Genomic DNA, 12,427 nt, shown 5'->3' with positions numbered 1-12,427 from the left:
TAACTCGAGGTGGAACATTGCCGTTCCCAACACTGCCGCTGCCGAGTGAGTCGATCACGACTGAGTCTGGGGTTGAAACAACCTCAGTGCCAGGCAGCAGCGCAGTTCCGAGCTGGAATGGCACCACTTCTGCGCCTGGAGGTAATGTCTCGGTCCCAGCGATCAGTGTATCGCAGACAGGGACTTCATCGCTGGTTCCGTTCCCAAGTGTATCTTTGCCGACAGTGTCTCAAGCAACGTCAGGGTCGGCCCGAAGTGACACTGTGTCTGGTTGGAACACAACAACTGAGAGTTCTGAAGGCTCTGCCTCGATTAGGACAGTCGACTCTTCTGAGTCTGGTTCAATTGTGACTCTTCCAACAGAGTCAGAAGCTCTTACCAGTTCTCAGAGCGGTGGCGTTGGTTGGAACATCACATCGTCCATCTCAGGCATCGTCTCCCTCCCAACTATCAGTGTACCAACCTCTGAAATCCCAACTCTGCCTTTTCCAACAGTCTCAAACGAGGTCCCCAGCACTACCGTCAGCGAAAGTGTTGTTCCAAGCGGTGACACAACGAGCTCTGCGCCTGGGAGTACTGGAACCGTTACATCCTTCTCGAGTCCTGTGGCTGCAACTTCAACGTCCGGCGCCTCCAACGGTCCCGCGTCACCGGGTAGTAACGCAACAACAACTGGCGTTCCCGAGTTCCCTGCCGCAAATTTCACCCACGTCACACGCACCGCCGCCATCTCGCAAGAAACATGCTACACTCTCCCCAACCCAGACAGTGATTCGACCCGCCGAGCGTTGCTGTACAACGCGAGACTTCGAGAAGACAACGTCTCAATCCCCATTCCATACATCGAGTCTGTTGAGTTTGAGAAGGATGGCATTAATCCACTGTATCTCACTGTTCGCGATGAACAAGGTGGGGTCTACTATGTCGACATTTCTCATCGGGGCAGGCTTTCCGTCGTTGATACTCATGGGTATCTGGTCACGCTTGATGCTGAGGGGATTCACTTCTCGGGCAGTAACTGCACGTACGACATATCGATCTCGATTGACGATATGTACGAGCAGATTGCCGACTTGGCGGGTGTACAATGTGCTGCGCTCAAACGCAAGCGCGCCGAGGATTTGGACTTCAGTCAGATTCTGTACCTGCATGACCAATGCGGGAATCCCGTTGACAGGTCGGTCAGACAGTATCCTCAGCTTCTTGTAGGCGATACAGTCTGTGCCGATGTCGCTGTTGATAATGAAACCGGTCGCTGGGACTTTGAGTGTACATTTCCAGGGTCTGAGTCTGGCTCCTTGAGATGTCAGTTGGCTATCAAGAACAAGGTCGTCGACTTCATCAGCACAGATCCATTCGGTGGTGCGTGCCCAGACTTGTCCACTGTCGTCACCACGCTCGAACAATCAGGACAAGATATCGTTGACCCTGAACAGCTTCGCAAAGACCTTGCCAATCAGGGTCTGTCAAGCAGCAGAGCAAAGCAAGAGGCTGATGCCGCTGTGACAGCGTACACCCAGCTCTGGCAGGCTCTCGGAGCAATCTTCACCAAGAATACAGAGACCTCACAGGGCGCGTTGGAGGATTACATCGACGTGTACAATACCCACCGAAGTTTCGAAAACGACATCTGCCAGTCTCTCCACGAAGGCGAAATCCCCCTCAACCTAACCCTCATCGCCGGTGCAACAAGCATACCGGCCATAACAACCCTCAACTGGGCCCCCGAGACAACAAAACCCTACAACATCACGGTACAGGACTCATCGCGCATCGCCTGCTGTCCCAACAGCGCTGTCGCAGAAGGAGAAGGCGCTACATGTTCGTATCCCCGCGACGCCATCATCCCCGGCACAGGGTGCGTGTGCGGTAAGAGTGCGGCGGGTGTAGGCATTGCGTTTGAGTGGACGGAGTGTACGAATTACAAGGGGAGCTGTGAAGCTGATGGGGATTGCGGGGATGGGTATTTGTGCTTGACGGGAAGTTGTTGTGGTGGCGGTGTTTGTGTTGATGCGTTTGCTTGTTCGGAGAATGGCACGGATTTGGTGCAGCAGTTTGATGGAGGGTTTTAGGGTAGTTTGGGGGTATATTACTGAGAGAGCAATCAGCCACGCAATGAGGAGTAATTCGTTGAATAATTTTATTTAGATATCGTCGATTTGTTCGAAGTTTCATTTAATATGTCGATTGACTTTCATCGTCCAACAGACGTTCGCCGTGGACTAATTATCGTAGGAATGTCTCTCGAACTTGGATGTGACTTCATCCTATTTAGTGTGTGGAGTCCACCACAATAAACTATTAGCACTTCAATCACAGCACATTACCTCAAAATACATACACAAATAAATTGACAGCCTCCAAAGGATAACCAGATGTACCCGAAGCAATGGAAGACATCAAATATCAGTCAATTGGGTCGTAGCATACCGGCAAGACGAATCTGACAACAGACTACACAATGAGATCAATTCAACGCACATCTACAAAAGGTCACTGGAAGCGACGTAACACTCGGTCACATACATTCAACATCAAGACTAAACAGTCACATCAATCACACAGAGCAAAGAGAGGAACAAGCAAGTGTTTGTCAATGACGTGTGGACATCAAACGTCGTCCGATTCAATTTTAGAATCTCTTAGACTCATAAGCCCAGAGGTATTCATCCCATCCGTTATTTTTTGAATGATGCTATCATAACCGGACTCCATCCCAAGACAAGCCATATCAACCCACTTAAACCTTAGGGGCAGTAGGGACGATCTTCTTGCCGTCCTTGTTGTAGCGGACGCGAGGGGGAGGGGCACGGTTGCGTCGGCCAACGACGGATCGGACGCTATAACATTCTGGTCAGCTCAAATTCGGCGGGGAGAAACGTACTGGGAGTGTGTGCATCAACTGCGCAGCAGGTCTGGGAGTGTGTATGATTTCAAAAGTACTCCAAGGCTCATCTGAAGCACATACGCAACCAGGGCGCAGTTGTCACACTCCCGGGGAGGACAACGTACCGGACAATCTTGCCGTGAATGGCGCAAGAGACGCAGTACTGCAGCTTCAGGTACATCTTGGGCACGGTGTACTCCGCGAAGACGGAGGCATCCGAGATGTCACCTGTGAATTGAATTGTAAGCGAAAAGTTGGGACAAGCGAGGGAGAAAGACGTACGAATAGCAGCAGACTCAACCATGTTGCGGATGGTGAATCTCTTGATGGCCTTATCCTTGGGGGTGCATCGCGAGCAGTTGCTGCATCGGATGGGCTTGACGTGGCCGCGGCCCTTCTTGTTTCGGCCGCTGTAAAAAGCTTATTAGCATTTTGTTCAGAGTATGTGTTCAATCGTTGTCGAGCATCATCGCGACAGTTGGTGTTGTTTCGTCTCCGTCGGCGATGATGGTGTGCGATGCGATTGCAGGCGGAGGGAGGCAGGGAGAGGGGAAGTCGTACTTGTTCTTTCTCTTCTTGACCATTTTGACGGTTGCTGCTGATGTAAATATTCAGGTCCACGCAAGTGAAGAGAAAAAGGAAAAGAAGAAGAGAAGAGGCGCTCTCTTGAAATGTGCGTTTAGTCGATTGACGTTGAGGGCCAGTCCACTTTTCTCGGGTTGGTTTGGTGGGCAGGTGGCTAGGGCAAAGACGCCGGGATCTCAAGCCTGCAGACGCTGAGGTCAGCGGGATCCACCGCACCAGTTTCACCCAAAAAAGTGAAAACCCTGAATCATGTGACCAGACTCCACTGGCTGGACTGGTTGTTTTCTGAACGAGCGCTGCCCTCCACCAAAAGTCGATCTTCTTCAACCCCAATTCGCACCATCTGAGGATTGCTTAGGAAGGCAATAGTTCTTATTGTCGAGGTACGTCTGAAAGATGCTGCAAATACCCGTCTCTGTGAGGGCTTCATTGCCTTTCACTTGAGGATTGCTCTTTTGTTATATCGAATCGCAATTCTCTCTGCGCGCACAACTCGACGCTTTTTATTATCGACTTTGAGCAGCCACGCCGTTCATCTTCGAGAAGAAAAAAAACTCGAGATGTCGCACGCGCAAGAACGAGACAGCACTCCGCCCGACGCAGCCGGACACTTCGTGCTTCACACACTTGGGAACCTGGATTCTAACCGTCTCAGTTAGGCAAGATGCAGATTTTCGTCAAGACCCTCACGGGGAAGACGATCACCCTTGAGGTGGAGTCTTCCGACACCATCGACAACGTCAAGTCCAAGATCCAGGACAAGGAGGGTATCCCCCCCGACCAGCAGCGCCTCATCTTTGCTGGCAAGCAGCTCGAGGATGGCCGCACCCTGAGCGACTACAACATCCAGAAGGAGTCCACCCTCCACCTGGTCCTCCGCCTCCGTGGTGGTATGGCCAAGAAGCGCAAGAAGAAGGTCTACACCACCCCCAAGAAGATCAAGCACAAGCGCAAGAAGACCAAGCTGGCTGTCCTCAAGTACTACAAGGTCGACTCTGACGGCAAGATCGAGCGACTTCGACGCGAGTGCCCCGCCGACACCGTAAGTTTTACACCTGCATCCATGACTTGTATCAAATGGAAACTGACCGTTTTAGTGCGGCGCTGGTGTCTTCATGGCTGCCATGCAGGACCGCCAGTACTGCGGTCGCTGCCACCTCACCTACGTCTTCGACAAGCAATAAATGCATGACCAAGGGATTTGAATTGGGATTGATGACGGATCGGATTGGGTGCCAAAAACGGGCGTTGACGGGCTTTTGTAGCATAAAGCACATCCGGTTTCTGAGATAATGCATGCTTGATTGAGACGACAAACTTGTTAAATTACACAACCCGTTCTCTCCTGTGACTTTGCTTGTACCTGGACATTTCTGTCTGCTTGTCATGGTGATTTGCCACTTAGACCTGCACCAAAATTCAGTCAGGAATGTCCTTTGTACGGTAACCATTATGGCCTACTCAACAAACCCCCAAAGCCATTGCAAAATTGCCAATACCCTTGCAACTATCATTCATATCAATCCTTATCAGTTGAATTTCGCAGCCTCGCATGAATTTCTTGGTGTCCACTGGTGAAATTTTCATCTCGCCAGAGCCTCGTTTGCCCTGGTGGGGCACGTCGTCAACACCAAGCGATCGGACAAGGGTGAGTCAAGAGCACAGCAGCAGGCTTCAGATAACTAGCGTACGAAGGTTACAATGAATGTCACTTATTCAGTTTCTCTCTTGAGCCTGTATGTTCATGCGCCACTGACTATGATGTCTCCATCACCACGAGAGCATACACGCTCAACTGTGCATTCACAGTCCCAATCACGGCAAACGACAAGCGCAATCTTCAGTGAATTTGCATGTTTTTGTAAACAAAGGGTATGAGTTTTCCCTCGTAGTGAAAAACAGTCTTTTACAATCAAGCCAAATGCCCTCAAACGCCCAAAAGCCAGAGATCAAGATCCTACAAAAACTCCTCAAACAGTTGCGCAAGGGCCCTGGAAGCAAGTTCTCCCGCGTGCCATCCATCGCTGTCGCCGGGGGCGATGCTTCTGTTGGAGCGAGTCGTTTGAGACTCCGCGCGAGGAGAGTTTGCTGGGCGGGAGACGTTGAACCAGAGTCCGACTTACCCTTGCGCAACGTCTATCATGACTGAAGATGCATCTCCCATTATCCGTGTTCCTGGAACGCTCTGTCGAAGAGACAGCATAAACCAGACGCTCTCAAACAATAGGAAGAGCTCTACTCGTCATCCGCAGCCTTGGACTTTCTCTTCTTCTTCTTTTTCTTCTCGCCGTCTTCCTTCACGGGTTCGGCATCCTCCTCGTCCCGCTTGCGCTTCTCCTTCTTGTCCTTCTTCTCTTTCTTTTCCTTCTTCTCCTTCTTGTCTTTCTTGGACTTCTTGGTCTCGGGCTCAGGAGCGTCAGCCATCTCCTCGTCGGAGCCAGCATTATCACCGTCGTCAAGGAGGTCCATAACTCCCTTCTGCAAAGTAGTTAGCTTCGATCAGTCATTGCGCTTCGAGTACACATACCATGACATCAGTGTTCTTGGCGGGCTTCTTGCCAGTGGCGTAAAACTCTAATCGGTCCTCGACCTGCTGCTTGAGAGCCTCACCAAAGCGGGTGGAGGGCTCCTCGGAGAAGTTGTCGATACGACTGGCCATACTGCACTTGTTGGCAAGGTATCGAGAGATGCGACCCTTGTTCTTGGGACCAGCCTTGCCAATGAAGCTGCTGTGGTAGATGAGACCGTACTTGGGAGTGTTGCTCTTGGTCTTTAGAGCACGGAAAAGAGCCTTCTCGGCACCGAGAATCTGGAGAGTAGAGGCAGGGTACTTGGAGAGGTTGGTCAGAGAACCAGCGTGAGAGATGAGGCGGGCGGCAACGGGAGTGCCAATGAGAGTCTGCAGGTTGGGGGCGATGTCGGACATCTTCTTCTCGAGGTAGGCGGAGGTGGACTTGCGGTTGTCGGCCTGCTTGACAACAGCCTCGGCGAAGCCGTGGACGATCTCAAGGTCAGCAGCAGAGATGTCGAGACCCATGGAAACCTTGGCGGCGTCAATGATGGCCTGGGCCTTCTCACCATCCTCACCCACGAGGGCGGCAATGTCGTGGAGCTTCTCATCGTTCAAGCTCTTCTTGTCGCCAATGGCCAGAACAAGCTTGCAGTAGGTGTAGTTGTCGGAGACAATCTTGATCAGCTCAGGGAAGTGCCAGCCGTACCACTCGCGAACGCGCATATAGAACTGGTTGACGCCCTTGTCCTGGAAGTCGATGGTCGCGCTAGCCTGGATGATGTGGTTGTCATTGCGGGTGACGCTGAACTTGACCTTGGCACGGGAGTAGGCATGACCCATACCCAGACCGGCCTTCTCAACATCGCCGTACTTGAGTCCGCCGAGAAGCTTGTCGGCGTGGAGTCGGATACCGCGAATAACGTCGCCGACAATGTCAGAGGTATCGGCAGTCTCGCACTCGAGGCCGGGGAACAGGCCCTTGATCGCGCCAGCAAGGTTCTTCTCGGAAACACCAAGGACAACCTTGGTCTTCTTGCCGCTGGTCTGGGGGAGGTTGAGTTCGAGGACAGACTTGAGGTAGTCCGAGACGATACCCTCAGAGACGAGGTTAATGTTCTCAAGAGCCTCGACGTGACCCCTTTTTTAAGTGTCAGTTATCGCGCATCCATCAGCATCGCACACCCGAGTTGCAAATACCTGAAAGGGCTGAAGTTGGCCAGCTTGACCATCTTGCCAAACTTGGCGAGATCGTTGGCGGCGGCCTGAGTCTCCTTCAATTTCAGGCCCACCGCATCCTGCTGATGCACCACCTTGAAGAGGGCATAGCCCACGGGGGATTCGTATAGAGCGTAGTCGATGTGCGACATCTTGTCGTTCCCTGCCGGTGCCGCAATTGGGAATGATTCCGCGTCGAATGGGTTTGGTGATGGCTCGAGGCTTAAGATTTTCACACTTTTTTTCCAGGTGGAAATTTTCTGGCAGCTTGTGCACGGACCAACTGAGGCTGGTGTGGCTAGTGAGTGGTCACGTGGAGGGTCTCTCCTCATCGATTGATGAGACTGTAGATATCATGGGTGCATGCAGGAGGATCTGTAAACTTAATATTGTGTTTTATTGATTCTTCTTGAGGCCGTGATTTATTCATACTGTTCGTTTACTTATGTTATTTCGTTGCAAGTGAGCGCTCGTTCAACACCAACACTCATCTTACTCCCTGACCCACCAAATCCACTTCGCCTCAATTGTTTGGGAATCCATTTCGCAAGTTATCATACTTGGTCGCAGGATACTCGATGCAATTATCCTGTCTCATGAGCGCACCCTGTCCACCAAACCCATTCACAACCGTCGTGATCAAGCTCTGATCGCCCGTCTTGTCCGCACTGCTCTCCCACCACATTGCACCTCCGAGCTTCCACTTCTTGACATACTCGGCCTTGTCCCACGCAACTCGCGGTGTGTCGTATGTGACCATGGTTCGTGTCTGAGGGTTGTAGCAGTAGCTTGCGCAGCATCCCCTGTCCCCATACTCTGTAGCGCCCTCAAGGGGAAGTTTCTTGTAGTCGTGAACACCAGCCTCCCAGGTTCCTTCACCGGTGCCTTGGTAGGGGCGGCCTGGACCATCGGTGTTCTGGAAAGCTCGACCGTAGAGGGGCATGCCGAGAACGATCTTTCCGGGGGACACGCCACTGCGAACGTAGAAGTCAATGGCGGCCGATGTAGAGAAGGGTGTTGATTGGGGATTGTCGGGAGATGGGTACAGGTTCGCCTGGTGGCCCGCAACAGAGTCCCAAGATCCAGCATAGTCGTAGGCCATGAGGTTCCAGAAATCAAGATATCGATCCATGCCGCGGATGTCGAGCTGCTGGAAGTTTTTCGCACCAGCAGGGCAAGCAACGGTCAGTTCGAAATGATAAGGCTGGCTCAAAGTCTGAGCATAAGCATCCATCTCACGTCGAACGGCAGCAAGCAGCTCAACGTAGTCTCTAGCCTCGCCTTCATTCTGAGGGTACTCCCAATCAATGTCGATTCCGTCAAATCCGAGGTTCTTGAGAAGGTCAACGCAGCTCTTGGCGAAGGTGTCGCGTCCCTGGGGCGTGCTGGCAGGAGCCTTGAAGTTGCTGCTGTACGTCCATCCTCCGACACTGAGAAGAACTTTGAGGTTGCGGTTGCGGCGCTTGAGAAGGTTGAGCTGCTTCATGCAGCCGTATAAATTGGTGCCTTGGTCATTCCAGGAGTCGCCGTCCCAGTGAATGTCGGTATCAGCCCATGAGTCGGTGAGATGGCTGATCATGTTAGCGGGGCTACATTGAGATGAGAGTTGAATGCAACTTACACTTCGCCAGAGTCGCTGCGGACATTGGCGAATGAGTAGAGAACATGTGTGAGGTTCTCAACGGGAAGATCTTGAGGACGGTGCTTTCGGGCATAAATGGCCCTGTTCTAGTTAGCTGAGTTCAAGATCTTGGTGCAGGGTAGTTTCATACCAGTTGACAAAGTAAGCGACGGTGCGGAAACCTTCAGGACCACCACCCATTTTGACGGAGCTAATAGACGTAAAAGTACTTGATAAAAATACTCCGATCAGTGCAGTGAGAACGGAAGCTATAAGAAGGACACTTGACCAGGTGCAATGCCCAACTCGTGGTCTCTGTAGAGTATCCGTGATGATGGAGGGGCACTTGGAGGGGCTGAATGTGGGGAATCACTTCAGCTTCAAAGAACAAGTGAATAACGAGGTGAATTGATGAGGTATTGAGGATGCAGCAAACAAATAGTCAGATATAAGAAACGTGGAGGCATCCAAGCCTCTTACTCAGCTTTTGACCGAACCAGTTTCAGCTCTTCATGTCCAACTTCCAATCCATGTTTTTGCGTCGTCATCTGCGGCTTGACTTGGTCTGGGGCCAAGAGTGGCGGTGCTAAATCGTGGCAATGCTGCTGTGCACCTGGCTACAGGTAAGAATTCGATGGGGAACGACAGAAATAACTCGACATTTGTAGATGGGGATTGGGAAGCATCTGCCAGCTTCTTTTTAGCACACCCGCTGAGAAACCCCATTCTTTTTTGCGTACTGAAGCCTGGGCAGCTGGGATAAATGTATGAGCTAGACAACGCACCAGAAGACGGGACTGAACGGCATTGGCAGCTTGGCGGATCAGTCTTAGAATAGCTCAAATACTTCACTGTTGCTGACTTTAAACTGTCAAAGAAAGACGTAAATTGTGATACTGAATCTTTGTGTCTCTATGTAAACAGTCGTAACGTCGTTGAATATACCTGTGCCAGGGTATCAAAACACAAACAAGAAATCCTCATTCTCCAAATCCGTGATATCACCAAACCCTTTATCTTCATCCTTCCGATCCGCTCTGTCCCCTTCCAAATCGCCCGCCTCGGCAACCCTGCCATCCTCATTATATTCCGCCTCACGCAGTACCCCTCCACGCAATGATCTCTCCATGTGTTCTATCCTCTCCGCTTCTTCTGCCGTCTCCAGACTTCGATCAACAAGCACGGCACTCTTTCCAAGGGCGACTCGGCGCTGGCTGTGAAGGCGGTTCAAGCGAGCGAGGTGCAGTGAAGTTACCACTACGAGAGCGATAACGACTATGTAGAGTGCGAGGTTGGAGCGAAGACCGCGGGTGTAGGCTGGTGCTTCGTCGGGGGAGTAGAGGAGAGGACCGACGATGTTGCCGGCTGAGGCGCTGATGAAGATGAGTGCCGATGTGGACTTGCGCTTTGTGTCGCCGGCTGTGTTTTGCGATGACCATGAGTAAATCAAGGGTGCTGAATACTGTTAGATAAAGTCTGATAAGAGATGGCAGAATACTTACTGATGCCAGTGTACGTGCACAAACAGAAATAGCCAGCCAGCAAAACCCCTTTGTTCTCAAGATTATGCTCAAAGTGTAACATAATGGCACACCCAACGATGGGAGGTATACACAGCATAACAATAACCGGGCCCTTGAGCTTCCACTTCATGGCGATATAAGCACTCGCCGACACAGCGATGATGTGCGAAACCCCAACAGGTACATTGAACAACATCGTCTCAAATGGATCCGACACAAATGACTTGATGATCAGAGGGCCGAAGGTCGAAATGCCATTTGAGGGAACCGAGATGCAGAAGATCATGGCTACCCAGCACCATGTCTTGAGGTCCTTCAGTGTCTCAACGACATGAGACATCCTCCACTCCCGAGACATGACACCCATCTGGTTGTTGCGAAGACGCTCGATCGCAATGATCTTGTCTTCGTCGGTGAGAAACTTAGCTTCGGTGGGTGAATTGGGCATCCAGAAGAACATGACGAACGAGACCCCGACTGTGATTGCACCGAAGAAGAGGAAGATGATCTACTGTCGTTAGTCCAGCCACATGTAAAAGAGGCAGTGTGATGTACCTGATAGGGCTTCATCTTGGAATCAATGCGTGCAAGCCCATAAGTAATGAGACTTCCAAGCTATGGAGGATTAGTTCTGATCAAACAACAAAGAACATAATACTCACCACCCACGTCAACCCATTCATGCAGTACCACGATCCAATCCGCAACGTCTGCTCTCTTCAAACCATCAGTACCATCTCACACCACAACCCATCAAACATACCTTCTCCTCCACCACATCTGCGTAATCGCAATAAAGCTCGGTCCAATACTAGCTTCAAACGCACCCAGAAAGAACCTCGCAACCATCAGCGTCTTGAAATTACTCGCCCAGGTCATGAGAACAAGCGTGACTCCCCACGCCAGAACCATGGCGCTCGTGAGTTTTCCAATGGGCAACTTGACCAATGCGAGGGCGAGAGGCGGCTGCATTATTAATTGCGCGAGATACACAATGCTGCCGAGCCATGAGTACTGACCGCCTTCGAGGTTGGTGTCTTCGATAAGCCCGAATATTGAGGCATATGATAATGTTGCTTTGTCCAAGGCTTGCAGGAAGTATACCGAGAGCATGAGGGGGAGCAACGCAATGTCAATGCGTCGTAGGATCCGCGCATCGTCAGCTGGCGAGATGGTGATCTGCTCATCCGGCGAACGGCCCATTTTGATGAGCAGCATAGCCGCTGCATCGCGATAATTCTCAGCTCTGGCCTCTTGTCCCTCCATGGTGTTGGTGTTGTTTTCCGGTTCATCGTTGTTTGGGAGGGGTTGGTACTCTCCGCGGGACGACATGGCGGCGGCATACGCCGTGTTGAAAAACCTTGACAACATGGTTGCTCCAACCCCGATGGGCGAGTCTTTTTTTGTTGACAAAGTTTGTTCTGTTTGTTTGGGTTTCTTATCGCTGGGTATCGTGTAAGATGGTTTGGTGGAACGAGGAGTGACGTCGGTGTGGCTGTGGTTCCATTTGGGGAGTGTGGCCCCTGCAGGGTCTGGGGCATGCAATAAAACTCAGGACCTTGATCCTAAATGACAAAAAGCTTTAGGTAAATTTAGGTAAACTTAGTATAATTTAGTATAGACTTAGAGGATCTTAGACTAAGTATTTTTAGCCCCTCAGTTTGATATTAGAAGTCTTCTTGCACCCCCTGCAGGTTCTGCAATGGCGTGCTGTGCTCTATGATTCCGGGCATAAAGATCTCCACTCCAGCCAACGGTTTGCTGAACAACACCATTGGTCAAACCAACGCGCTCTCAGGGAGCAAGAAAACTCAAGAAAACGCAAAGGTGTCAATGAACTTGGTAAAGAGACCCACTCAGTTTAATCAGTTTATGCACGGATGTAGAAACAATCATAGATTGAAGTGTTCATTTAGATCCCACTGGCTGACTGGCAACTAAATTCCGATAAGGCACTTTTGATATCCTGGATCGGAAGAGTTCCTCCGGTGGGCTTATTACAGCGTTTCGAAGACAAAGTGTTTTTCTGGCGATCTGATTGGATACATATTTGTTAGGTGCCTTGTCAGAATCTAAAGCATATG

General features: G+C 51.1%; 5 protein-coding genes across 5 annotated transcripts; 2 read left to right on the top strand and 3 right to left on the bottom strand.

The window, feature by feature from the left end:
• Positions 1-144: 144 nt before the first annotated feature.
• Positions 145-2,072, top strand: FSUBG_786 (uncharacterized protein; the record flags this gene model as incomplete). The annotated part of the gene is made up of 2 exons (XM_036686207.1): positions 145-244; positions 301-2,072. The coding sequence occupies 2 exons, from the start codon at positions 145-147 to the stop codon at positions 2,070-2,072; spliced, it is 1,872 nt and encodes a 623-aa protein (XP_036543802.1).
• Positions 2,073-2,740: 668 nt separating this feature from the next.
• On the bottom strand, positions 2,741-3,471 carry FSUBG_785 (40S ribosomal S2 protein6E; the record flags this gene model as incomplete). Its single annotated transcript, XM_036686196.1, has 4 exons — positions 2,741-2,840; positions 3,013-3,115; positions 3,170-3,297; positions 3,449-3,471. The coding sequence occupies 4 exons, from the start codon at positions 3,469-3,471 to the stop codon at positions 2,741-2,743; spliced, it is 354 nt and encodes a 117-aa protein (XP_036543801.1).
• Positions 3,472-4,136: 665 nt separating this feature from the next.
• On the top strand, positions 4,137-4,656 carry FSUBG_784 (ubiquitin-40S ribosomal S27a; the record flags this gene model as incomplete). The annotated part of the gene is made up of 2 exons (XM_036686185.1): positions 4,137-4,514; positions 4,570-4,656. 2 exons carry the CDS (start codon positions 4,137-4,139, stop codon positions 4,654-4,656), a joined length of 465 nt encoding a protein of 154 aa, XP_036543800.1.
• A 1,051-nt stretch (positions 4,657-5,707) lies between these two features.
• On the bottom strand, positions 5,708-9,021 carry FSUBG_783 (SIK1; the record flags this gene model as incomplete). The annotated part of the gene is made up of 6 exons (XM_036686174.1): positions 5,708-5,950; positions 6,000-7,122; positions 7,182-7,421; positions 7,760-8,770; positions 8,821-8,922; positions 8,972-9,021. 6 exons carry the CDS (start codon positions 9,019-9,021, stop codon positions 5,708-5,710), a joined length of 2,769 nt encoding a protein of 922 aa, XP_036543799.1.
• A 757-nt stretch (positions 9,022-9,778) lies between these two features.
• FSUBG_782 (allantoate permease) lies at positions 9,779-11,714 on the bottom strand (the record flags this gene model as incomplete). The annotated part of the gene is made up of 6 exons (XM_036686163.1): positions 9,779-10,275; positions 10,323-10,851; positions 10,899-10,958; positions 11,013-11,060; positions 11,107-11,123; positions 11,171-11,714. The coding sequence occupies 6 exons, from the start codon at positions 11,712-11,714 to the stop codon at positions 9,779-9,781; spliced, it is 1,695 nt and encodes a 564-aa protein (XP_036543798.1).
• Between the last annotated feature and the right edge of the window lie 713 nt (positions 11,715-12,427).

The sequence above is a fragment of the Fusarium subglutinans genome (genome assembly GCF_013396075.1).
Source record: "Fusarium subglutinans strain NRRL 66333 chromosome Unknown NRRL66333_c0000003, whole genome shotgun sequence".
Taxonomy (NCBI): domain Eukaryota; kingdom Fungi; phylum Ascomycota; class Sordariomycetes; order Hypocreales; family Nectriaceae; genus Fusarium; species Fusarium subglutinans.
This window is presented reverse-complemented; position numbering and strand designations above follow the sequence as displayed.